The 25,348-nt window shown below is 31.3% G+C and overlaps 2 protein-coding genes and 1 non-coding gene across 5 annotated transcripts; 2 read left to right on the top strand and 1 right to left on the bottom strand.

Annotated features, from left to right (window-relative positions):
* The first annotated feature begins 412 nt into the window (after window positions 1-412).
* Window positions 413-4,720, top strand: LOC125813873 (uncharacterized calcium-binding protein At1g02270). 2 transcript variants are annotated; one of them, XM_049493347.1, is made up of 10 exons: window positions 413-840; window positions 1,111-1,215; window positions 1,300-1,405; window positions 2,037-2,257; window positions 2,358-2,434; window positions 2,523-2,631; window positions 2,718-2,843; window positions 3,274-3,384; window positions 3,497-3,604; window positions 4,037-4,720. In XM_049493347.1, exons 1-10 carry the CDS (start codon window positions 694-696, stop codon window positions 4,271-4,273), a joined length of 1,347 nt encoding a protein of 448 aa, XP_049349304.1. In that variant the 5' UTR covers window positions 413-693; the 3' UTR covers window positions 4,274-4,720. The 2 variants fall into 2 exon arrangements, with proteins under 2 accessions (XP_049349304.1, XP_049349303.1); XM_049493346.1 differs by having other exon boundaries at window positions 4,034-4,720.
* Window positions 4,721-16,059: 11,339 nt separating this feature from the next.
* LOC125813871 (protein NTM1-like 9) lies at window positions 16,060-20,371 on the top strand. Of its 2 annotated transcripts, none has more exons than XM_049493342.1 (6): window positions 16,060-16,476; window positions 17,077-17,357; window positions 18,425-18,727; window positions 18,834-19,202; window positions 19,299-19,796; window positions 19,892-20,371. In XM_049493342.1, exons 1-6 carry the CDS (start codon window positions 16,254-16,256, stop codon window positions 20,159-20,161), a joined length of 1,944 nt encoding a protein of 647 aa, XP_049349299.1. In that variant the 5' UTR covers window positions 16,060-16,253; the 3' UTR covers window positions 20,162-20,371. The 2 variants fall into 2 exon arrangements, with proteins under 2 accessions (XP_049349299.1, XP_049349300.1); XM_049493343.1 differs by having other exon boundaries at window positions 16,065-16,476; window positions 18,843-19,202.
* Window positions 20,372-20,783: 412 nt separating this feature from the next.
* On the bottom strand, window positions 20,784-20,868 carry TRNAM-CAU (transfer RNA methionine (anticodon CAU)). Its single transcript is given in 2 exon segments — window positions 20,784-20,819; window positions 20,831-20,868. It is a non-coding gene; the product is annotated as a tRNA-Met (tRNA).
* Between the last annotated feature and the right edge of the window lie 4,480 nt (window positions 20,869-25,348).

Here is a 25,348-nt window from a genome sequence, read left to right as displayed (position 1 = left end):
AAGAAAAACAATAAGTGAATTCTAAAAAGTTAAAAATATTCATAAGCAAAAATAAATAGAAAACATTATTCAAATTAAATGTACTTAATCAAAATATCTAATAACACAAAAATAAAAAATAAAAATTTATCAATATTCAAGGATCAAAAAAGCTATTGACTCATGATGATTTCATTTTTCTCGATTTTTTTAATTGGGCAGGTTTTATTATATTTGCAAAGTGGGATCCACGTATGATATTCTGAACAAATTTGACACTTACTTCATTTATAATAACCCTACAAATTAAAAGGTCGAAGAATATTGTATTTTTATTTCGAAAAACAAAGTTAAAAACTATTTTTAAAAAAATCCTAAATAAAGTAGAAATAGGAGAGGAGGAGAAACATTCACTGGCAACCATAAAAAAAAAACCAATTTATATATTTCAACTTCCCCACTTCTCTCCATTCATAACAATTTCTATATATTTTTTTTCATCTCTCTAAAAACAAATCCGCATTGGTTCTTTTTCTGGAAAAGTTTCCATAAAAATCTTGTGTTTATGTGTCAGAGAATTTCCGTTTCATTGTCGGTAAAGGATATTGGATTTATCAGGCGGCTTCTGTTGGGTTTATAAATCATCATTGGGTTTATACATTCGGAAAATTTTGTATGTTCTAATAATACGTTTTTGTTGAATTGAATTGTATCATGGGAAGGAAGAATAGAGGAACAACGAAAGGGAGGGTCTCAAGACTTGGAACTTATGCGATTGCTTCGTCAATCGATGAACCCAATTCGATTTCTTGTACCACCTTCAATATTCTCGCACCCATTTACAAAAGACTCAATCATGAGGTTGGTTTCAATTGCCATTATTGTCTGTTTTTTTCTTTTATGATAAGGGAATCGCAGCCGCTACCTTTGGGTGTCGCGGCAAAACCCGTGCGACGAGTTCGATAAGAAGGCAAGGGGTTTTGAATTTGAGACCTCCATTATGGAAGTCTCAATCCAAACCATCTGAGCCACCCGAAGGGTAGTTTCGTCTTTTTTGTCCTGCTTTTTGTTTGGGTTAACGATCTGTTCTGTTAATGAGAACTGTTTCTGTTTGTTTTATGGGGATTTTAGGACCAGAGTTGTAGAGAAAGCGATTACAAGGCGAATTGGTTGAGCAGGAACAATAGGATATTGGATTGGTTGTTGTTTGAGAGGTCTTCCATTATTTGTCTTCAGGTTAGGAGTTTTAATCATTTTTTTGTTTATGAATTTGGCTTTTTTGTTGTTGATGATATTGAAGATTGTTAAATTGCTTTATAGGAATTCTGGGTTGGTAATGAAGAACTTGTTGGTATGTATGATAAGAGGCTTGGAGATGCAGGATATAATAATTTCAAGCTTGCACGAACCAATAATCGTGGTGATGGTATGCATCTTTCTTTGTTCCTTCTCTTTTATTCTATTTTATTCACACCTCCTGAAAGAAGAAAAGTTCTTTTTTTACCTGTACAGTTTAGCCACCCCACCCTCCTCTTTGACTAAAACCCGGTAAAATCAGTTAATAAGTACAAATAATTTGTTAAGCATTTTTTTAGAATCTAGAACATATGAACTCAAAATTCTAGCCCCATATATATGTATATAATTATATATTATATCGTGGATGATTTAGAATTTGAAGTTTATGGTTCTCAATAATCTCTCTCAAAATAATAAAAGTACTCTTTTATATGATATGTGCCCAAATGGGTCAAACCCCCATTTAAAGGCAAATTAAGTTTAAGTGATTCGTTCACTATAGTAGAACCAAGTGACTGTTTTGTTATTAGGTTCCCAATTGATATTTCTTATATATTTTAATAGATTTCTTGATATAAATACTATCTCTGATTTTTAACTAAATCATTACTTTCAAGTAGGGAGGCTGTTTTCTAATTTGTTGATATAAATTTTTGCTGACCTCTATGCAAAGTGCACAGTATTGCCTTAAGTCTTTGTTATGTTGGGTGGATTATATGATTCATTGTTGAACTGCTTCATGTCTTCACCTGATATAGGTCTTCTGACGGCTGTTCATAAGGATTACTTCAAGGTTGTAGCTCACAGAGAGTTGCTTTTCAATGATTTTGGTGACCGTGTTGCTCAGCTATTGCATGTTGAACTACTTGCACCTTTTGCACAATGTCGAACCAATAACGTTCGGCAAGAAATGTTGATAGTGAACACACACCTTTTGTTTCCTCATGATTCAAGTTTCTCTATGGAACGACTGCGACAGGTACATCAATCTTTATACGGTCATTTTTCTCAGTAGCAGGGTGAAAATCTCTGGCAAATTATACTGATACATTTGTCTCAATCATGGTATACTTGCACAGGTCTACAAGATATTGCAATATGTGGACTCATATCAGAAAGAAAATAAGCTTAACCCCTTGCCAATCATTCTGTGCGGGTAATACATCAACTACCTTTTTGTTTGTTTGTTTTTGGATTTCTAATGTCACTGGTCGATTTTGCTAAATCTTTTGTTAAATTTGAAGTGACTGGAATGGGAGCAAGCGCGGCCATATTTACAAATTCCTCAGATCTCAAGGATTTGTATCATCGTATGATACTGCTCACCAGTACACTGATACTGATGCTCAAAAGGTCCCTTACCTTTCATTGTTTATGCTACTCTTGACCCCCGACATTGCAAACCTCCTTTGATGCTGATTCCTTTTTTTATTTTGCAGTGGGTGAGCCACCGTAATCACCGCGGAAACATCTGTGGTGTGGATTTTATATGGCTTTTGAATCCAAATAGCTACAGGAAATTGCTGAAAACAAGTTGGAGAAATGCAATTTTCAGTATGTTCAAGGTAAAGATAATGTTCTCTTTTCCTTTAGTAGCTGGTCGTTGGGCATTATCTGATTATATGTTGAAATCATGATTGCAAAGCATTCCACTTTGGTCTCAATAGGAAGCTGAAACTTGATGCAGATTCCTTTTATTCAAACTTGTTGCTTTGCTAAGGCAGTTGCCAATTTTGAGATTTTGTTTTGGTTTGGTTGTTTCTTACAACTACTATGATTACATATATGCTATTCTGTTATAATTCCAACTTTTTGTGAAATATTGTTGTGAAGGATTTGAATCTTGTGGTTTTTCTCTGAATTAGTTCCTGGTCCTTGGTCCACTTTATTTTGCACATGAACGTATGTATGACATGTTTTAGTTTGTTCAGCATAGTAAAAGAATGAAAATTTCTTTTTAGAGGGTACTTTATCTAACTATTGCTTCAATTTCAGTATCAACTTCGTCGTGCCTCGTTGACTGAGAAAGATGCATTTGCTTTCCTTAAAGCTGACAGTGATGGTGATTACATTACATATTCTGGGTTTTGTGAAGCACTCCGGCAGGTACTTTCAAGTCATGAACTCATACATCTCTCTACCTTTCCAGATGATTTTCTGTTCTTTCTCTTATTCTATCTTGTGAAACGATGCTAAACATTTGTACCCTGACCCACAGCTTAATTTGATTGGACAATGCTATGGGCTGACCGCTGAGGAGATAAACGACTTGTGGTTGCAAGCAGATATAGATGGAAATGGAGTTCTGGATTACAATGAATTCCAGGTATTGACACTCAGTGATTTACAGAATTTCTACTGTTCTCTTCCGGGATTGAGTTATTTCTTATTTGTCTATTTATTCACATAATTCACGAGTTGATTTATTGTAAAACTGCAATGAGATTGTTTTAAACTTGAAGGCACTTTAGCTGATAATTGATATCATGGTTTATTAAGAGTATAGCAATCCTACTAGTTTACTGTATTTGATTTAATGGTGTGATGTATATTGTCTTAGCATCAAACAGTCTACAATTGACTTAACTTTGTATTATATTAGATTTAGAAGCAATTTATCTTCACGTAGGAATAAAATGTATCTAGATCCAAATGACTTTGAAAAACATACACAATTGAATCATATTTTTTATTTTTAAGATCCAAATGACTTTGAAAACAGACACAATTGAATCATATTTCTGTTTTTTAATAGCAGCATCGGGTATGGAACCCCTCACGGTCAGAGCCAAGAGATGGTATATGCGATGAGTCATGGGATGGCATTGTTAGTGATACAGAAGAAACAATTGGTTTTAGTGTCAAGAATGCAGTTCTCTTTCCCACCGAAGCTGAGAAAGGAACATGGCCCGAAGATTATTCACTTTCTGATCACGCCAAACTTACTGTGGTATTTTCACCTGTAAGAATGCTATGCTGTCAATTGTCCCGTTAGTTTCTTGAATGTTGATTGCCTTGGAACTGAATTTTAAGTAAAAAAGACTTGAGGGTTGCAGCCAGACTACAAGATTCTAAAACTGCTGCCTGAGTTCTCGAACTGGGAGACTTATGCTTGCTTCCAACTGAGCTCTGCTGAAGATAATAATACCATCTTGAGGCACACATAGTGTATCTAAGTAAGATAGTACAAGAGGGTGCCCAGTCTTTCGGAAGAGATATGGCTGATGCCTGTATCTTGGAGTTCATTCAAAGTGTCTATTCATGTCGATCAAGACTTACTCTAGCGTTCAAGTATAATGCCATAATGGGGTTCATGTCGGCATTTCCTCTTCTTACTCTCTACATGTTCCATACTCGTATATAACGGTAGAGGTGGAAGTATATAGAGTAAGTAGGAAATGTAAATATTTAGTTTTAATGAAAGATGTAGTAGCTTAGAGACGATCTTCTTTGTAGTCGTCGACTGAGCATTTTGACTGCTGCAATGTTCAGTCTGATAATATCATTGTGTAATATAATACAGTTGCAACAACTATTGAAGTTGCTTAAACATTTTCAAACTAAAATGATATTTTTGCACTGGGTTTGTTTTTATTGATGCATTTCCTTCCTAGAAGAAATTTTAATTCTGCACTTGAGTAGCATTTTTTGAAATGTAATTCTACTCTTGGCACATAAGTAGAATTTTTTTACTTCTGCACATAATTCTGTCTCTTGAAGTGACAGATCTTAGGTAGGGGAACCATTTTGATTGATGAATTATTAGCTCATTAGTTGTTTTGATCAGTAGCAAGCGAGTTTACCGCTTTACTCTGTCACCTGAGATCCAAGTCAGCACTGGCAAAAATTTCTTGTTTCCTTGCGGCTCGGCCAGCTCGGAAGCAAGCTACCTCTTGCCTATATTAACCCCTTGAGCATGTTCTTTGTACAAGCAAACAAAGAGCAAGTAAGAGCCGGAATGGAAAATTATACTCCCTCTGTCTCTAATTACTTGTTCACTTTTCCTTTTATAGTTGTCTCTAATTACTTGTCCATTTTGACAAATCAAGAAAAACCAATTTTTTTTTTAACCTATTATACTCTCAATTAAATGATTAATTACTTTGAAAATATGAAACTTTTCATCCACTTCATAATTAATAGAAGGTAAAATGGTAAACTCACTATGTCATTAATTATTTTCTTAATAGGTGTGTCAATTCAAAAGTGGATAAGTAATTAGGAACAGAGGGAGTATGTATTATTGAATCCAATTTGAAGCTCTTTCAGACAAGCAACCTCGATTTGTCCACTACTATTTTGACTAATCCAAATTTGTGTACATGCAGGGCATGTAAGTTGTAACTGAAAATAATAACTTAGTGTAGCCTGGTGCACTATTATCTCCTTTATTGTATACCATCAGAAGAAGTTATCTCATGACCTCCTAATTATGTGACAATAATTATTTTATTATTATAATACTCTCGTTGGGTAATAATTGAAAACAAAAATAGAGAATCATTTGTGTATCGATCGTATTGGTAAACAAAATTATGAAAAGAGGAGTGAGTATCATAGTCCAAATACAATCATTGAGCCCCCAACATATAGTACGAATCATTTTTTAAAAGAGTGGTAGAAAAGTTTGGGGCTTGTCACACCTTTTAATACTTTGAACTTTTGAGAAAAGACCCATAGGCCTACAAGCACATGTTGCTTTTTCATACGTTAATAAATAACATTAGGAACAAAAAGTTCAATAATAAAACGATTTCTCATTTCTAGACGTAATTAAAGTTATAAAGATCATTGCACATCCACTTTTTGGCCGAAAATTAAAAAGCATGACCGAATATCTACGATGGCGGGTGCTAAGAAGAAAATTACTAGTATTGATTTTTAAGAGAGCAAGAACACAAAAATATCCATTGGTAACAATATCTTTGTTATCAATTACTGCATATATAGATATATAGTGTGAATTTCATATATGACATATATTATAGTACTATTTTCAGGCTATAGCAGTAGATTTAGACTTTCAAGCTATAACATTAAAAATTTCAGGTTATAACAAATTCACAAATAAAAAAAATGTTTTTATTAATTCGAAAAAAATTAAAAAAGAAAAAGAAAAGATAAACGAAATTTTTAAAAAAAAAAAACGGAATTAGAGATAATAAAGTAAAAAACTGAAAGTGTGGCCTGTAATTTAATTTGAATTTATTGTAGATAATTAATGATTAGCATGAAATAAGGGATTCAAATAAATTAACAATATTTTTTATCCTTAATTCACTCAAAATCAGATCATATCATTTTTTTTGTAGATAATAAATAAATAGCACGAATTAATGGATTTAAACTAATTAAGATTATTTAGTATCCTTAATTCACTCAAATCAGTTAAAATCAAATAAAAATTCAGATTTTATCTTCTTCTTTTTTCAACGTTTCTCTCTCTTCAATTTGCAACAAAAAAAAATTCAACGTTTCTCTCTTCAATTTTCAACAAAAAAAAATCCCACATTCGAGTAATTGAAGTTTTTTTCATCTTTGAAAATTCTTGATTTTGTTGTGATGGACAACTACATATCAGTTTTAATCAAACATGCTAAAAGATGGGATCCTTCGTGTTAGTATTTATTATTGTTTAACGTTTGTTTTAGAATGATAGCGAAATGAAACAAAAATGATCAAACTGTCGATTAATTGAAGGTGGAGTCATATTTTGTTAACTGTTGTAATCATATTATGTTTACTGTTGTGAAATGTAAAAAATTTAGTGTTTTTTTTTGTTTTTTTGTTTATTTTGTATACGGTTGTTGTTTTGTGAAATTATAAATTTAATGTGATTTTATGTATAAATTTGATAGAATAAATTAAATGAAATTTGTATGAAAGTGTGCTAATTATTCTGTAAAAATAATTTAATTATAATGTTGACGAATTTATGAAAATTTATTTTATTTGATAATGAATTTGATAGTATAAGTCGAATGAATTATGTATGAAAAGTGTGTTAAGAAATATGTAAAAAAAAATTGGAATTCTTGACGAAGTGTATTACAAGTGTTTTAAATTGGTATTAAATGTGAAATTGTTGAGTTTATATTAGTTTTATTATTTCTGTATAAAGTTGGTGACAATAATTAATTATTTGGGACGAGAAATGTATATAGTTTGAATGAATAATCGTTTTGTATGAAATGTATATTAAATGAGTATGAAAATGTATAAATTTGGTATGAATGATGATTGTTGTATAAAATGTGTATTAAGTGAGTATTAAATGTGAAATATTATGTTTTGTATGAAATTTGTTTTGTAATGTACTGTCTGAATGATATTTGTATGAAAAAATAATGACGAGTGTGTTAATTTTGTTGTTATTATAATGATTTTATGGATGAAATTTGTATTGTCTTTGGAATGAAAAGTTAATATTATTTAACATATTTCTAATTGATTTGTATAATGTTAGACTAATTGTTATTTTTTTTTAATGAAACAGAGAATTATGTTGATTTTCAAATGAAATGAATTATATATGAAAGATAGTTGCTGATGTGAAATTCAAAAGGTCCAAAGTTACTTGCAGTAGATGTTGTCAAGTTGGCCACAACATGAAGCATGTTCAAATTATCCTGTGCAAAATTAATGACTGCTTATTTGTTTAGACTATATATAATTTTTATTTTATTTTGTCGTTTAGATTAATGTTTTGTTTTGATATGAAACTTAATTGGTTTGAAGTGCATTATAAACTTAGTGTTACCATTCATTCTTTATACACTGTTCATTCATTAATCATATAGATTGCATTCTGTTAAAAATAAAATTTATTCCAGCTTAATACATAGGATAGTGTAAATATTAGTGATAATTATAAAAGATAATTATGGTATCCCGAGTATTTAATTTAATGTAAGTTTACATGAATATTAATTTGATTTTCAACTGGTGTCCTACTATAAATAAATTTGAAACAAATTGCAGTTAGTGTTTCATTCCCACACACATATTAATCAAAATTTCATACACGTTTTATCCAAACATGTATAAAAATTGATAAATTCATATAATCACACAATTTATACCATTTGTATATCAATATTATATCACAATTCATACAATATCCAACAATAAAATATTAAACTCATAGGCATACATGTATTAATCAGATTTCATACACGTTTCATGCAAAAACATGTTTAAAATATAAAGTAAGCATAATGTGATTTTTTTTTTTAGAAAAAATCAGTAGTTTGACAAATCATACCATTTTCATACCAATTTAATAATTTATACTATAAACACAGTTAATAGACAATCACACAAATGTTAAAACGCAATTCATACCATTTGCATACCATTATTATATCACAATTCATAAAATTTTCAAAATCAAAACATTTAAGCGTAGTCATACACATATTAATCAGATTTCATACAGATTCCATCCAATAAATGTACAGTTTGGAAACACACTGATATTTTCAAAATAGTATCTTGAAATTGTAATAGGCAATCAATAATTCATATGTAAACAGTATCTGCCTGAAAGAAAACATATGGTATTATATATCATCAAATACTTAAACAACAAAAAATTGTCCAAAAGTTAAAAAAATAACTTTTTGTTGTTCTTCCTGTTGATGGTTTTGAAGATGCTCCAACTTCTACATTTGTTTTTTTTTCTTTTTTTTCTTTTTGATTTCAGTAACAAAATCAAAATCGGAATCAGAAGGGGTTTCAACAATTTTCCCCTTCCTCTTCTTCCCCTTTTGATTTGCAGGGGTGACCTTTTTTTTTCTTCATTTTTTCTCTCTTTGTCGCTCTTTAACTAAGATGAACCATCCATCGTCAGATTTTGAATATTCGCTGGATTTTCAACAATTTTAGGCTGGGGAGGGGGGGGGGGGGTTGAGTTAATATATTAAAATTTGAAACATGAACATCATCATTAGATGTTCCTTCACCCAATCTGGGACTCTTTTGAGGCGTTTCAATGGGTTGCTTAGACATAATTTTGTTGGAAAAAAATTGGACGAAAGATTGAATGTTGGTGTAGTTGGCTGGTGAGAAAAATGGGAGAGAATAAGGTGAAAGTGGGGTGATAGCGTGTATAGTTGGATATGTGTGGGGGAAGGGTGGTGGGATTGACTAATGGGAGGTTATGAGTATAACATTAAATAAGGAAGTGTAATCAATGTAAAATACCTATAATTGTGTAAGAGATAATTATGGGGTATTCTTTATTTAAATAATTTAATAATAATATAAAATTATAAAAAATTACTTATTTAATAAAGTAAAATTTAATTAATTTATAAATAATTAGTGATATGTTATAACCCGTAATTAAACTGTTATAAGCAAGAATTTTTTAAAAGTAGATTTAAAACCTGTAATATTGACTCTTAAATGTGTACGTATATGGGGTGATTTTTCCGTATATATATAATAGTACATATAAGACGTAAGATAAGTCTCAAGTTTAAGATAAGTGAGGTTTGTTTAAGTGATTGCGTATCTACAACATTAATCAAGAATTTGAGTTACTCTAGAGAAAAAGTTAGAGCACCATTGATCCTCCAACAACAGAATGAAGAAAAAATTGTCCCAAGTTCAAAATTTTCTAGAGGTAAAAATATTAATTTTAGATTATTTCTTTCAATTTGTATAAGTTTTGATAGATAAGAAATTAGATTTAGTCGAGATAGTATGAACTAACCCAACACCACATTTAAAAAAAGATGTTTAGATAAAATAAGGGTGTCTTCAGCCAAAAAGGGGTGTCCTTTTGTTTGCTTATGTAGCACTAACTAAGAGCCATAAAATGAAATAGAAGAGTGCAGATAAGGAAGAAAAAGGAATGATGAAAATGACAACACCTAGTGCTTCCACCGTCCCTTGTCCAATACTTGATACATCTCTTCAACAAACTTAAAAATATCTTTTAACTAACATAATATATAAACGTATCGCCTAATTTAACTTCAGATAATATATATCTCTTTCAATTTTAAATGTGCATAAATAGTTACTTAAATCGACATGGAATTACCTAGATAATATTCTTATATTCATACAGTTCTTTATAATACGCCTATGCAATCTAGACAAAATATTAAACAGTCCCCACTAAGGGCATCTTCCTACCAAAGAAAAATAAGAAAACGAAACTTCTTCTGTTTTAGCCAAAACGAGTGTTGTTGGTTTTTTGAATTCGTGCATTCATTTATTCAACTTTATATAAACTTAAGTATTTATTTGTATATATTCAAAATTAAAGAGCATAAATATAAGATGAGATCAAGATAAAGAACACGTTTATGTATTAGATCTTCTTAAATGATGTCACATAAAATATGAGAGAGGGAGTATAAAATTAATATGTCAACTAAGATAAATCGTGCTAGCTATTAGGCCGCATTCATGCTAACTCGTTCATATTTAATTTGGAATACCCTTATAAAGTAGTACTAAAATAATACTAAAGTATTATATCATCCTTGATTATTTTAAGGCATGTCATTCATGAGAAAATGAATAGTCTTCCTGGTCTATTTTACTTGACCTATATACTTAAAAAAAAGAGTTTTAATTTCACTGGTTCATTTTAATAAATCAAGAAAGTTTTATTACTTCATTTTAATCTTAATTTCTAATATTAAAAAATTACTTCGTAGTAAAATAATTGCCAAACTATATATTTTAAATTATCATTAGTAAAATTAATTTACTAAAATATATCCCAAATTTAAAATAATATCAAATCAATATAAAACAACTCAAAACAGAGGAAGCAGTTGATAATAAAGGTAAAAAAGTATACCAACATGAGTTGTGGTGCAGTGATTAGATTGGTTTCACTCTTAATCAGAGGTCTCGAGTTCGAGCCCGGTGTATAAAGAAAATTCTATTAGGACTTGGCAGCACCACCTTCGAATGGTTCATGCAGTGCGCGATTCAAATTTAATCGCAGCTCCAATATAAGCTTCGGACACCCCGCGAGAAACCAGAAAAGGAAAAGTTAAAAGGGTGTACAACTGAAAAATCATTTCTTGATTTTATGAATTAGACACGTAAAAATGAAATATTAAAATAATAGTAATTATTTTTTAAAAAGTGGTGTGGTACTTGGCTGGCTCCTTTGTTGCTCGTACTTAATACTGAGAATGAAAGATTCCTCCCCCACCCAACTCCCTTTTTCTTTTTCACTTTTCCATATCTCACCTCTTTTTAAAAAAATAAATAAATCATATTCTATATTTATATTTGAAGTAATTTAATTAATCTTGATTATTGTCGCATTAAAGCTTGTTCAGAGAAAATACGTCCTATCAAAAACTTTTCATATATATGATTAAAAACTAAAATTTATAATTTTTTTAAAAAATAATCTCACCCGGCTTACATCCTAAAATTATTTCTCTTTAGTGTTGTCACATGTGATAGAGATGATAAGAGTTGTTTCATTTAAAATACAACACTAATTTAATTTCTCTTTTGCACAATCAGATTATCATCCCAATTAGACAAAAGGAGTGGTTGTCTAGAAAACAAAGTATTTTTAGGAGACACATAATACATAAACAAGCACTTACATTTAGTCTGATAACTAAACACTCATTTAGTCTAATAACTAAATATTTTAACTTTGATAGTGTATATCCAGACACTCCAATTTAGTCTCTGCAATTTATCCCTTCAACACATTCTAACTAATGTCACATTAATATTCAATGCTGACATACCATATAAAAATTAGAAATGTCTAGTTGATTATTGTTAGAATTTTGTCTTGATTTTCTTACCTTATTTGAGTGTTAATTTTTTCTTTGAAAGAAAATCAAAGTATTACTATAAATGTTTTAACTTTTTTCTTGAAAGGAATTCACTTTCATATTTATTGGTTATTTTTTCTTTAGAAAAAAACATTTGGAACTCTATAAATTAAAGACCCGTCTTTTTATATTAAGAACACAATAACAACCACAATGTAGATATTTAAGAGTTTTATTTATGGGAAGATTTTCTCCTCATATGTATATGTTTTTTCAATATTAGTTTTATTATATGTTGGTCGTTTGGTCAAAGTCAAATCATATCAATAATATGTTTTTAGTATGCTTTTATTTGTCATCTAATTTATCACCAATATATTTGCAATTGTAAGCTTTCGCATGACGTTGTGATTACATTCAAACCCAAACAATTATTTTATAAATTGGAGTGTTCAAATGATCATATATTCATATATATCGTGGAGACAAGTTGAGATGTTTATGTGTACTTTAACTTGAAATTTTACTAGTCAATTGACGTCAGATTTAAATATGTTTATGTATTATGCCTTTAAGAAAATAACTAAATAAGTAAAAGAAAATAGAATTAAGAAAATAAAAATGAGTAACTGTCACATATAACAAACATAAAAATCATATTTGTATGTTATAACTATAGTTTGCATAATTGCGCTCCATAGCAAATTTTATGTTTGCTATGGAGCTTTTGATTTGTATAATTCGCTAGATACATCCAATTTTATACAAATTGTTCAGTTTTGTATAAATTCATTTATACATTGTAATTTGTATAATAAGATATATATTTGTATAATTATAAGTGTATAAGACAAAATATATGTATTTGTATTTGTATACACACTTTTCTCTCGCTTTATACAAACACAAACGCATTTTATACATTTTATACCGAAATGTATAAAATGGCTAATTGTATACCGAAATGGCTAATTATATACCGAATCAGATGGCAAAAAAATGAGATATTTGCTACAAATAAAATAAATTATGGCTATAACTTTTAATTTGAATTAATAGTTTGTTATTTCATACAATTTTCCCAGTAAAAAACAAGAGCATTACTCAAGAAAATAAGCAGAAACGTTCCATGTGTGAAGGCAATTTATTTAGGTTGTTTCGGTCAAGTTATATTTATTGTGATTATAATATAAAATGTCTTTTATACTAAATAAAATTTTGAAAAACTCTTATTATCAATTTAAACTTTTTCTTCCTAAAAGATTTTGGAAGTATAAATGTGCCATTTATATTTCATCCGGAATTAATAATTCCAAAATTTTAATCTGAGATAAAAATATATAACTAATACCACAATTATGCTATAAATAATAACAAAATAACTTATGCCATGCTACATAAGACCAGAGGGCATATTGACTATATCAATATCTATTTCTTCTCAAATTTACTCATGGAATATTGCAAAGACTTCTTAAAAGTTTGTTCAATATTTATTAAGAGTAAATTATTTTTTTCTTTATTTCTCAAAAAGCACTTATTTTGAATTTAGGCTAGAAAATTAGAGGGATGGAGTGAGTAGCTGTTTTTAGTTGGAGTTTACAACAATATATTAGTCCATTGCCATAACAACAAGGTTCATTGTTAAAAACAAATTAATCTTAAAAAGCAAATACTCTCACAAAAATACAAAAAATAATGTGAAGAACAAACAAATACTAGTAAACAAACAGTAAAAGAAACAAAAAAAAAAACTAGGAAACAGTTAGAGGAAGAGCAAAAAGACAAATAAGAAAAGAACCGGCCTTATCCAATGGAAATCCACACGCAAGGCCTAAAGGAAAAAAAAAAGTAAATGAAGAAATTTTATGTTGGCTTAATGATTGACGATCGCGTGACGAAGCAAGAATTTTCATTAAGAAAAGATAAAATTTGAAATTCTTTATAGAAATTCAGTATTCACCATATATATAAAAAAATAATTTTAATTGAAAGAGATTCGGACGAGGCTCCACCACTGGATTCTAGTGAATGCAGCGAAGAACAAATCGTTTTGTCTCAAATTTTAAGTTTGTATATTGTTTCTATTCAATATTACACCCCTTCTCTTTGAAATTGGAAAGTTGGAAATAAATATTTGGGTTTAAGAGGTAATAGAAGGAGGAGGAATTATTCTTTTTATAGGATGAAAGAAAACAAGTTCTTCTCACGTCTATTTTAATTAAAATATTTTAGAACAGGTCCCAAAATACTCATTTAAAAACACATGATACAACCCACAAAGATTATTGAATTAGTGCAATAAACATATAGTATTTCATAACGAAGGTTAAAAGATTGATTCTTTTACCAATGTTTTCTCAATCAAACTCATCATATTAGACTTGTGGACCCAAAGGGCTGCTACGAGTTTGAGGATTCCAAAATAAAATAAAATGATGCAATTATAGAAAGTAAGGTGCGATGTTATTTTTTTTTTCTTTCTGAAACACTAATTGCCACTAGCGTAAGTAAACCTTACTAGTTTTGACATTATTTGTTGTTAAAAAAGGTTTAAATCAGAAAACATTGGGCTAATAAATCTTTTCGCGCACATAGATTAAAATGAGGCAAATGATTAACGAAGATGTTTATCAAAAATAGACAAAAGAAAGGAGTGGTTGTCTAGAAAACAAATACTACAAATATTTTCCACTTTTAAAAAGACATAATACAAGATCAAACATTAAAAGTTGATCGATATATAAATAATCATATCAATTTTAAGAGTGTATGTTTATCTTAACTGACAATTAAGCACTTATACTCACCTCAATCGTGTCTCGTGGACATCAAATGTTGGTGGTATACATCAATTTTAAAAATGTCTAGATTATACAAAAAAGTTCTACTTATTACTTTAAAAAGCAAATGTTTCACATATTACTTTTCTTATTTTTATTTATACTACTATTACATGTGGAAGATTTTTTTTAAAAAACTAATAAATGACATTAATGGAGTTCATGGAGATATGAGTATCACCAACGTAATAATAGATTTAGGATTTACACAATTAAAAGTTACATACATAATACATCATCATCATCATCATCATTATTATTATTATTATTATTACTATTACTATTACTATTACTATTACTATTACTATTAGTACTACACAATCTTATGCTGGTCAAAATTCCCAACTAACCTAAACATAACGAAATGGAACTTGAACATTGTTTCTGTCCCCCTTTACTTTATATTCATTTCTTTTTATATTTATTTTATTTGACTTTTCTTCTTCTTTAAACTGATTGATACCTTTTATTTGTAAAATTATTTGTTTTATAGATCCATTTATTATGTTGAATTGTACATTTTAAAAGAATTATTTTTTTTAGATGTTAAGCTTTTATAGCAATTTTTTCTAAATTTTTTCACATACCTGTAAAAAAAATAGAAGAAAAAGGATGATAAAAGCTAGAACTAGTAATATTCTCTTTGTTTCAAATTAATTGTCGTTTTATTTTCTTAGGATAATATATATGAACTAAAATGACGGTTGAATTTGAAGTAAAAATAAAAGTTGGTTCTCGAAGCTACTTTTCCATTTTAATTATCACACTCTCGGTGGATTTGGTGAGTAATTATCTGTTATTAATGTTTTAATTAAGTTCAATTAAACATATTTACGTCATTAATGTTTCTTTCCTTGTTCAAAGATAACCTCTCCACGTGTCATGTTTTCATTCGTTGTATGACTTCCGTGGCTTAATCTTAGTAGCTACGTTTCCCTAGTTTCCTCATTTACCCCTTCCATCCCTTCACCTATTAGCATCAATGTGGGCATAAACGGAATTTAACGAACTAAATGGCGTTCTTGTAATTCTAAGCAAAACTACGTCCTAACAATTTTACGCGGTATATACACACAGAAGGTAAAAACGCGGTTTATTTCTCTCCTCCACGTCAGCATTTTCACCATATAGACCATTTATGAAATTTAACGAAACTCACTCAGTTCACTTTCTTATGGAGTTTTTGCCTCTTGTGAAAAACTTCACTTCAGAATATCTTCTCTAATTCCTAAGAATTTTTCAGATCTCCTTTCAATACTTTAACTTTTTTCTATTATATAATTCGCCAGTTCATCAGCTTTTTTGCTTTTTTTTTAATCACATCTCAAAACTTTGTATCTTTATTTTTCTGCTGTAAATGATGGCCGTACTTCCTGGAGAAAATCCGATCGCCGTACTTCCGGTGGATAAACAGATGGGTATACCGCCGTTGAATACTCTGCCGGTGGGATACCGTTTCCGGCCGACAGATGAGGAGTTAGTGAATCATTATCTGAGGTTGAAGATAAACGGTGCTGACAGTCAGGTCAGCGTTATTCGAGAAGTTGATATCTGTAAACTCGAGCCTTGGGACTTACCTGGTTAGTTTCCTTACTTTAATTTTTTAGTTCATCAAAATCCCCCAATTTGGAGCTTTTTTGAACCCTAACTTTCCCTTTTTTACATTTTACGGATAGTTCATTTCTGGAATAGTTGTTGATTTCATTTCTAAAGTCTAGTGCTTTGGCTTTGTGCATAGGATACAATTTTGTTTTATGAGTTGATTTTCACAGCACTCTGTAGGACCTTCGTTAGTGAAAATCGCACAAGTAATTAAGTGGAAAGTGAATTTGATTGAATAACTGATGGAAGTGGGTGAGGGGAGCTATTCTATTAAGAATTGATCTCTACCGTAGGGGGAAGGAGTGTGCTGATTTGCTTTCGGATCGTATTTTTCTTGACCTCAAAATTTGTCATTTGTTACAGTAGAATGAAAGAAGGAAGAAGGACAAGACAGTAAAATATATACTCTCTGACAGTTCCCTGTAAATCAACCTGAAAACCTTAACACAAAAAACACTTCTGATTGTCTTTTGGTTTTTTTCATAGGCCAGATCCCTAAACACCCTATATTTTGGAATGCAGAAGTTTTTTAGATTTAGAAAGTAAATAATTGAGTGAATTGGTTTGAATTGTTGCAGATTTGTCTGTGGTAGAGTCACATGACAACGAGTGGTTCTTCTTCTGCCCAAAGGATCGTAAGTATCAAAATGGGCAGCGACTGAACCGAGCAACAGAACGAGGCTACTGGAAAGCCACTGGTAAAGATAGGAACATTGTTACTAAGAAGGGCGCAAAAATTGGGATGAAGAAGACCTTGGTATACTACATTGGTCGAGCTCCTGAAGGCAAGAGGACTCATTGGGTGATTCATGAATATCGTGCAACTGAAAAGTCATTGGATGGATCACACCCTGGCCAGGTATGCACATCCTTTATCCATCTTGTGCCTTGGATTTGTATTTCTATTTTCTGTATAAAAGATTGATTGCATCATGGTGCAATTATTGGTTGCTTTGATCAGATTCTATGATGTAATTATATACATAAGATGTTGCTTAGTTCACGTAAATAATGCCTTATGCAATACGCTGCATAGTCATGTAGTGGGTTACTTGAACATATGTGGTTGGTTAGTTCTATTTAATTTGGTTCTTTCTGTTTTTCAGGAGTCACAAAATAGTGCATGTACTTGCTAACTTTACAGCTATAGAAATTTATTTAATGGGTTTGTATTATCAACCCCATGGACTGAATTTCACTAGAGGGGAGCAAGATTCGTGATATTATATATTGCTACAAAAAGCAAAATATTTATTATATTAACTCTTTTTTGTGCTTAGTTATTTTGGTGGATTATATGTTCTGCAAATATGAATTGTAATTACTCATTGCAAAATTGAAGATCCTCAGTAAACATCCACATGAGGATTTTTTCATGAGGCTCTGGAATTGTAACAATAATAGCATAACTAGATGTTGGATTTTTCTAGCTTTGTTTTTTAGTAGACATTTTATAGATCAACTCCTTTTGTAAGATTTTATTTGTTTTTTAGTTCTTCCCTAATTAGTATAGACTTGTGAAGTGCCTTACATTTAGGGGTCGTTTGGTGTGATGGGATAAGAAACTAGTGATGGGATAAAAAAATTGTATCTTGTTTGGTTGCCATGTTTTGGATAACTTATCCCACCATTTATATCATAGTGATGGGATAAGTTATCCCATATACATGGTGGGATGAGTTATCCCACCATTGAAATATGCTGCAAGCGCTCTCACAATTAATGCCAATTCTTTAGTTTTTTTTAGATGTCCCAATTAATGAGTTACGGATCCAAAGCATCTACCTATCAAAAATAAATTGATAAACTTTGTATCTGCGTGGTACTTCTGAAATTGACTCAATAGCACACTTACATTTCTATTGTTATTAGTGGTGAAGCAATGAAAATTAATTCATAGTGGGAAATGTGATTTGCCTGTTGCAGGGTGCCTTTGTGCTTTGTCGTCTGTTTAGGAAGAATGATTTGAAGCAGGATGAGCATGTTGAAAATTCCAATTTAGATGCTGAACAGAATGCCTCAGTTGACAAATCACCTGCTGAAGATGAATTATCAGAGGCAGCCACTCCATTAACGGTCATACAACCTTTAAGTGATTGTGATAAAAGCTATGCTGCAAAGTTTTCCAAAGGCAAGATGTATGGCAAACAAATACCCATAGAGAGTCACAGCAACAGCTGTATTGCTGATGATACTGAAGATCAAATGTTGGACATAACATCCATACCGGTAAGCTAACCTACATCAGGATTCTACTTTTTGATTGAGTGGAAAGCTTTTTATCGTGGATTAATTTGGTTGAAGTGATTATTTTCTTTTTCTGCTTCATGTTTAGCCGGTTCAGGATCTAGAAAAGGAGTTGGGAAATTTTTATGCCCCTTCATCGCAGCCAGATTGGAAGATCTTCTCCCCATTGCACTCACAGATGCAGGTGGAGCTTGGATCGTCTTATTTGCAAGCCCCCTTTAATAATGACATCCTGGGTTATCAAAAAGATGTCCAGTTTCCGTATGGAACAAATGCTCTTGAGATTAATGACTTTTTGAACTCGATACTCGTCAACTCAGATGAGATCTCATGTGAAGATTCTGGACAAGAATTGGCTTCACATCATATTGACACACAAAATTACAGCATTACTGGCCCGGTGATTAAGGACTCTGGATCATGTAGTGAGTCAGAAGCAGAAGTTACCCAAGGGCAGGTGAGTGGAACCATGTATTGCATCAATTAATCCATGTCACTTGTTAGAAAGTTCTGTTAAGTAGCTGATCTTATGCTGCTTTTCTTTTTATCCCAGGTTGAGCCAGACTTTTTTGATCCTGAGGTGCTGTGGGACAATTTTGATCGAGAGGCTGCAGTTAAGAGAGAGGTTAATTCCCTTGAACCTACAGTGCTAAAGGCGCGCAGTCCACTAGGTGCATCTTATGATGGCAATGATTATGCTGTAGGAAATCTAGGTTTCTTTCAAAATACCTATCCTGGACATTATGGTTATCCTGCTAGTATTGGTGGAAGTCAGGTCCCGAACTTCCTAAAAGTAGAACAATCCGGTTTTCGCAATAATGTAGTAAGCACTGAATCTGGCTCAGGAACTGGAATAAAACTCAGGACCAGGCAAATGCATAATCAACCTGATGACACACAGTTTAATCAACCTGATGACACGCAGTTTAGACCACAAGGAACTGCTCACAGAAGAATACGTTTACAAGTGAAAATGCAAGTTGGGCCAGTTGAGTGTCGCATGCGCTTTAATTCTAGTCAGGGGGCAGAAATTCATCAAGCAGTGGCTGAGGTAAGCCTCTATATTCCCTTTTTTTCTCCTAAAGTTTTTAGCTTCTTTCTTAAATTAGAAAATATAACACGAACTATCATGTTGGGATTGTGCAGGGTGAGAAAGACTGTGATGAACATAGTTCTACCACCAGTGATAATACAACACATAAAGATCTCGAGGGAGTTGTTGGGGAAACTGATGACTTGAGCACTCGAGTGAAAGATGCAGATGATTCTCCAGTTCAAGAAAGTCTTGATGTGTCTTTGAAGACCGCTACAAAGCGCTCAAGTTCATCACACATTTACATGTCCAAGGTTCTTGTGGTTGCAAGTCTGCTTGTGGTCTTTATTGGTGTTTGGGGTTGCTTTAGACTGTGTGTGTAGTGTGCGTGTACTTGTATTTATAGATTCCCAATATATAATGGGTATGTATTCAGGGTAGCATGAACTGACCGTTCCTCTTTGTTTAATTTAACGTCGTATGTTTATTGCAGCAGGAACTTGAGTTGAGACATTAGAGATTGCTAGTGTATATTTTGAAGAGCTTGCTCGTTATGTACATGTTTCTTGTAGAGTAAGATGTTAGTATTGAGTTTTCTTGCCAATTTTTTTATTTTGGGATTTTTACTCTCACCTTGTTGAATCCCCTTCCCTTGTCTTTTCACATGGAAACACCAAAACAAGAATCTTGGGGTTCTTACCAAGATTTATGACGATCTAATTAACTTCTAATTTGTACAACTTCAAAGATGCGTTAGTAACAAGTAAGCTGAAGGGCAGATGTAAATGAATGGAAAGTCTATATAAGAGAACTACAAGCTCATAAAACAAAAAAAATTGAGCAGATAATGCGTTTTGTTTATTAATAACACGTTCCTTACTATTTCAACAAGGAGTTGAATTTTTAAGATAGCATGTTAATCAAGAAAAATAAAATCTTATAAATAAATCATATGTCGGAGAAAAAGTTACAAACAAGAGCCAAAAAATAAAATAAAAATAGATGTGGGGTGAGAGAGGCTCGAACTCTCGACCTCAGGATTACTCAGAAGCTATGAGACCTACGCGCTAGCCAACTGCGCCACCACCCCGTTGTTTGTTATTCATCTAATTGACATTGTATTCTATATATCTCGTTCACTGTACAAATGCATTATTATTGTACATCATATTAATTGAATTCTACATATGTAGATTGCAATAGCAATAGCACTAGTAGATTGAGAAAGAGATTTTAAATGCAAATGTAACATAATTCCAGAGGATCAAAATCTCTTTCAATATATAATGACTTGGAATTCCACTATGGGCTGCATTTCTTCAATCAAAATCATGTGAAAACTAACAAGGTAAATCTTGAACGATGATAAACATGGCAACAAACATAAGTAATCTATCTATCCATAGAAACCTAATGTTGAATCACTTGACCTAGGACAATTTATTAATAATTCCTCCTTTCCAAAATCATACTTGTTTTACTATAAGAAGTTTTACTCCATTAATTAAGTCATTTTTAAGACATTTAATTAGTGGTAAATTCGTTAAAAACACTGTATTTTCTAGGAATGAGTAGTTTCATAGAGACGAGAGGGAGTTGCTCGGATGGTAAGCGCCCCTCATTTCCAACCTGAAGGTTGCGAGTTCGAGTCACCAAAGGAGCAAAAGGGGTGGGAGTTCCTAGGGAGGGTAAAAAAAAAAGTAGTTTCATAGAGGGTATGCTCAAACTAAAAACACCACTTATTTTAAAACAGAGAAAATAAATGTTTTGTCCTTCATTAAAAAAAAACAATTCAATTTGGTCACGAAGTTGGGCAAAAAAACAATGTAACAAAGCATGGTCAAGGATCTTGCTATGTTGGAACCTTTAAGCTAATAGTGGTGCAACCTTTTGGTTATTTATTAAGTACTCCATCTCTATACTTGTCCACTTTTCCTTTTATAGTTGTTTCTAATTACTTGTCCATTTTAACAAATCAAGAAAGGACAAAACAATTTTATCTATTATACCGTCAATTAATTATTTTGAAAGTGGAATTTCTTGAAAAATTTTAATTTTTAATTCATTCACTTCATAATTAATAAGGGTAAAATGGTAAACTCACTATGTCAATAATTGTTTTCTTAATATATGTTTCACTTTAAAAGTGAACAGAGACAGAAGGAGCAGCTTTATACAGGAATCAGGATACAGGATGAAAAGGGAGAAATTAATGAGGGAGAGTGCATGCACTTGACTCTAGAGTCTAGATATCCAAAATTGCCTGATATCACTCACTTGTCATCCTTACGTTAATTTGAGGATAGTTTTAGAGGGTGTTTAAATCGACTTTTTAAAAATAGCTTAGCATACTGCTATTATAGTCTGGCTATCAAATTATATTTACTTTAATTTCACGATATGAGAGGAAGATCAGTCCTCGGGTTCAGGGGCGGAGCTAGTGTATTATTTACGGATTCTCTAGTAGCTTTTGATTGGAATCTGTAGTTGGATTAGGAAAATTCATTAATACTAAAATGAGCCATAAGTTCGATAGTAAATTCAATGACCCATAAATTTTAAATCGTCACTTGGCCTCTTCTTGGATTTGTATTTAGTGGTTCGTGATTAAGATAACAAGAGAAGGAAAATCGAGACGGAAAACCACATATGGTGTCACTATATCAAAATAAATCTTTAACGACAATTAATTAATGGCTACAACCTATAGTCATAACATTGAGTATAATAATAATTAATTAGGGTAATGCTAAATGACCAGAGAATTTGGCCAGAAATTTAGAAAAACTATAATATCTTTTTTATTTTAAAATAAACTAATCTTTTTTCCATTTTTTAGTTAAAATGTATTAAAGTTAAAAAGATAAAAATGTTCAAAAAGATAAAATAACATAAATAAAATATCATTCTGGCCAAATTTTTTGACCAAAAGGATTTTTCCAATTAATTAATGCGGATAGTAAAGGTTTTAAAGCTCTCTATTAATGTGTCTATTTATTCATTCAATGGATTGGAAGAGAAGGGAGAGATCTGGGGAGAGTGACATGCCCGACGCATCAAATCAAACGACCCATTAAATGTAATATGAATACACCTAGCTAGATAATCCTGGCACGTCGTTTCGTTTATGCATTGTGTTCACTGTTTACATTTAATTTGATCGTTACCTATTCCAATTCCAATGTAAATAAATAAAGATAAGGTGGATGTTGCATCTATAAATTGTACTCCAATAACTGATTTCCTCATCAATAATTTCAAGCTACTACCTAAATTGTTCTCGTTTGTTATACATTTAGCAGATTGAGTTCTGAGTTCCATGGCAAACTCTAGTTCTAGAAACAGAGTGTTAAAACAGTGTATTTTCCTAGAACCGGACACTCCAGAGTTACCTTCCAAATGTGTCGTCTTTGAGATTGCACTGCGTAAAGCTAAAGCTGCAACAGACAATCGGGACACTTGTGCCTTTGTGTCCAATTTACTTATTCTACTGAATTTTGGTTTTAAAGATGTGCTTACCAACAGATTAGCTGAATTACCTTCTCAGGCCGAGGAATACATGATTGACTATCATGTTGAGCATTATTTTAACCCTAATGATATGTATCTTATCTTTGGCTGCACCGTACTGATACTTTTCAAAAACATCAGCCGAGCTAACTATGACAATTTCATGACCAAAAGGATTAAGGCAATGTGTTTTAACGTTCCGTGTTCATGTGATGATGAGATGCCGGTGCCTTACACTTTCTCAGAGCAGAGTCTATTCGTTCAATTTTAGGCTCTTCAATGCCTGTTAAACAGGCAGTGATTCGTTTTCTGATTTCATTCTCAAATCGTTCTGGTTGTTTGTCTTCTTTGATGGCATATCTGTGTGATTTTTTGGCGTGGTCTGAAATGTATGCTTACAAAGTGATGCATGATACTTTAATCTTGAGTGCATCTCCAATTCTGGAGCACCCTAGGGTTCGACATGAAGGTGATAATCTTAAAAGCTGTTACTGAGTCAGATTATCCACAATTCTTTCGGTTCCTTGGAGGATATAGAGCAAATTTGGAATTCTGTTTGCTGTGGCTAGAAATTTGACGATTTATAGACGAAATTCAAATTTTGTGACTAGTAATGATTTCTCTGAGCAGGACAATTAATGAGCTTGTGAGGGACTTAATTGTGATTCACAAAAGGGAAATGTCCAGGCCTGGTCGCATTACGCCTGTTTCATTAATGTGGGAAAGTGTCTTTGCTAACATTGAATTTGGTTCATATTAATGTTTGCTACTGAAGTTGATGCTGCTTATTTATCATCTTATATCTGTCTGGGTTTTTAGTTCTAAGACGTTTGTATTACTTGTAGTTGTTTTGTTCGTCGCCTGATTCCTATTGTCTTTTTTCTTCTTTGGGTTATGTATAAAAGAAAATTGATGATGAATTTATTTTGCCATTTTGCTTTGGATTAACAACTTTTACATGCTCATGTGTCCTGTGTTTATTTTTCAGGAAATCGTAATAAAGTGTATAGTTGTGGGTATGATATACTAATTAAAAAATAAAAATAAATTAAGCATATAAATTTACTTTCCACTATTATCCATTTCATTATTCTCAAACTCTTTTCTAAAAACAAAACTAAGTAATTAAGAACCTATTTAAAAGTGTAAATATGCAAAAAAAACTGAACTTATTAAATTTAACTGGGAATTGTATTAGATATTGAATAATATTTAATTAGCAAGGGTAAAATAGGCACAAAAGATTATTTTTTTTTCCGAAATTCGACAAGTATTGCTATACAATTATTTTCAATATAATGGACCAGCAAAAATGAACTTAGAGAGTATTAAATTAGTTTCAACTAGTCACTTTATATGGACTAGAGGAAATAGTTTATCCCTATTTGTTACAAACTAAAAATACTTCCTCCAGTCCCTATTTATGTTTAATAGAAGAAATCATTTTCTACATTTTTAATAGAATAATTTGAGAATAATTAAAAGGTAATAGTGTTTAGTTTTTGACACCCAAAAGTTCAATTACTATGGAGTATGGACTAGAGCATGTAATTGTTTCAGTTTATTGTCCAATTTATGTAATCTAGAGAATTTTGCTACTATATTTTTCAATTTTTATCTTTACACGTTGTTTGGATGGTTGTTATCCATTATATTGTATTGTTAGTTTGAATATAATATTTGTTTGATTGTTATGAAATTTAATTATATTGAATCTACGAGTAACGACGAAAAGATTCATTTTATATAACATAAATTTGGTGTGTTCAGGTCGTTACCTTAATATATTTTTTTATTTAATAATTATATTTCATCTTTTATCTTACCTTTTCACTGTAGCTTTACCCGCGCACCCTATTTTTTTTTTATGGAGGTTTTATAATTCAAATTATGAATGTGTGACACTATATAATAATTGATAATAATACAATATTCTATCCAAACATTGTATTTATCAAAGCAATACAGTAATAGTGGGATCAAGTTTAAAATTTCAAAGAATTTTTAGCAAGTCTTTTTTTTAGTATAAATACATTTCCTATTAAAGTTTTTTTTAAGTA

The sequence above is a fragment of the Solanum verrucosum genome, unplaced genomic scaffold, assembly GCF_900185275.1.
Source record: "Solanum verrucosum unplaced genomic scaffold, falcon-dt-bn FXZP01000205.1, whole genome shotgun sequence".
Lineage (NCBI taxonomy): Eukaryota > Viridiplantae > Streptophyta > Magnoliopsida > Solanales > Solanaceae > Solanum > Solanum verrucosum.
The sequence above is the reverse complement of the archived record's forward strand: the minus strand, read 5'-3'. Positions and strand labels throughout refer to the sequence as shown.

Bases quoted from the DNA above. Each gene is read 5' to 3' on its own strand.
- LOC125813873 (XM_049493346.1), top strand. From the start codon at position 694: ATGGGAAGGAAGAATAGAGGAACAACGAAAGGGAGGGTCTCAAGACTT. The intron at 1,216-1,299 runs GTTAGGAGTTTT...ATTGCTTTATAG, and splicing joins CTTCCATTATTTGTCTTCAG to GAATTCTGGGTTGGTAATGA. The intron at 1,406-2,036 runs GTATGCATCTTT...CACCTGATATAG, and splicing joins AACCAATAATCGTGGTGATG to GTCTTCTGACGGCTGTTCAT.
- LOC125813871 (XM_049493342.1), top strand. From the start codon at position 16,254: ATGATGGCCGTACTTCCTGGAGAAAATCCGATCGCCGTACTTCCGGTG. The intron at 16,477-17,076 runs GTTAGTTTCCTT...GAATTGTTGCAG, and splicing joins CGAGCCTTGGGACTTACCTG to ATTTGTCTGTGGTAGAGTCA. The intron at 19,203-19,298 runs GTGAGTGGAACC...TTTTTATCCCAG, and splicing joins CAGAAGTTACCCAAGGGCAG to GTTGAGCCAGACTTTTTTGA.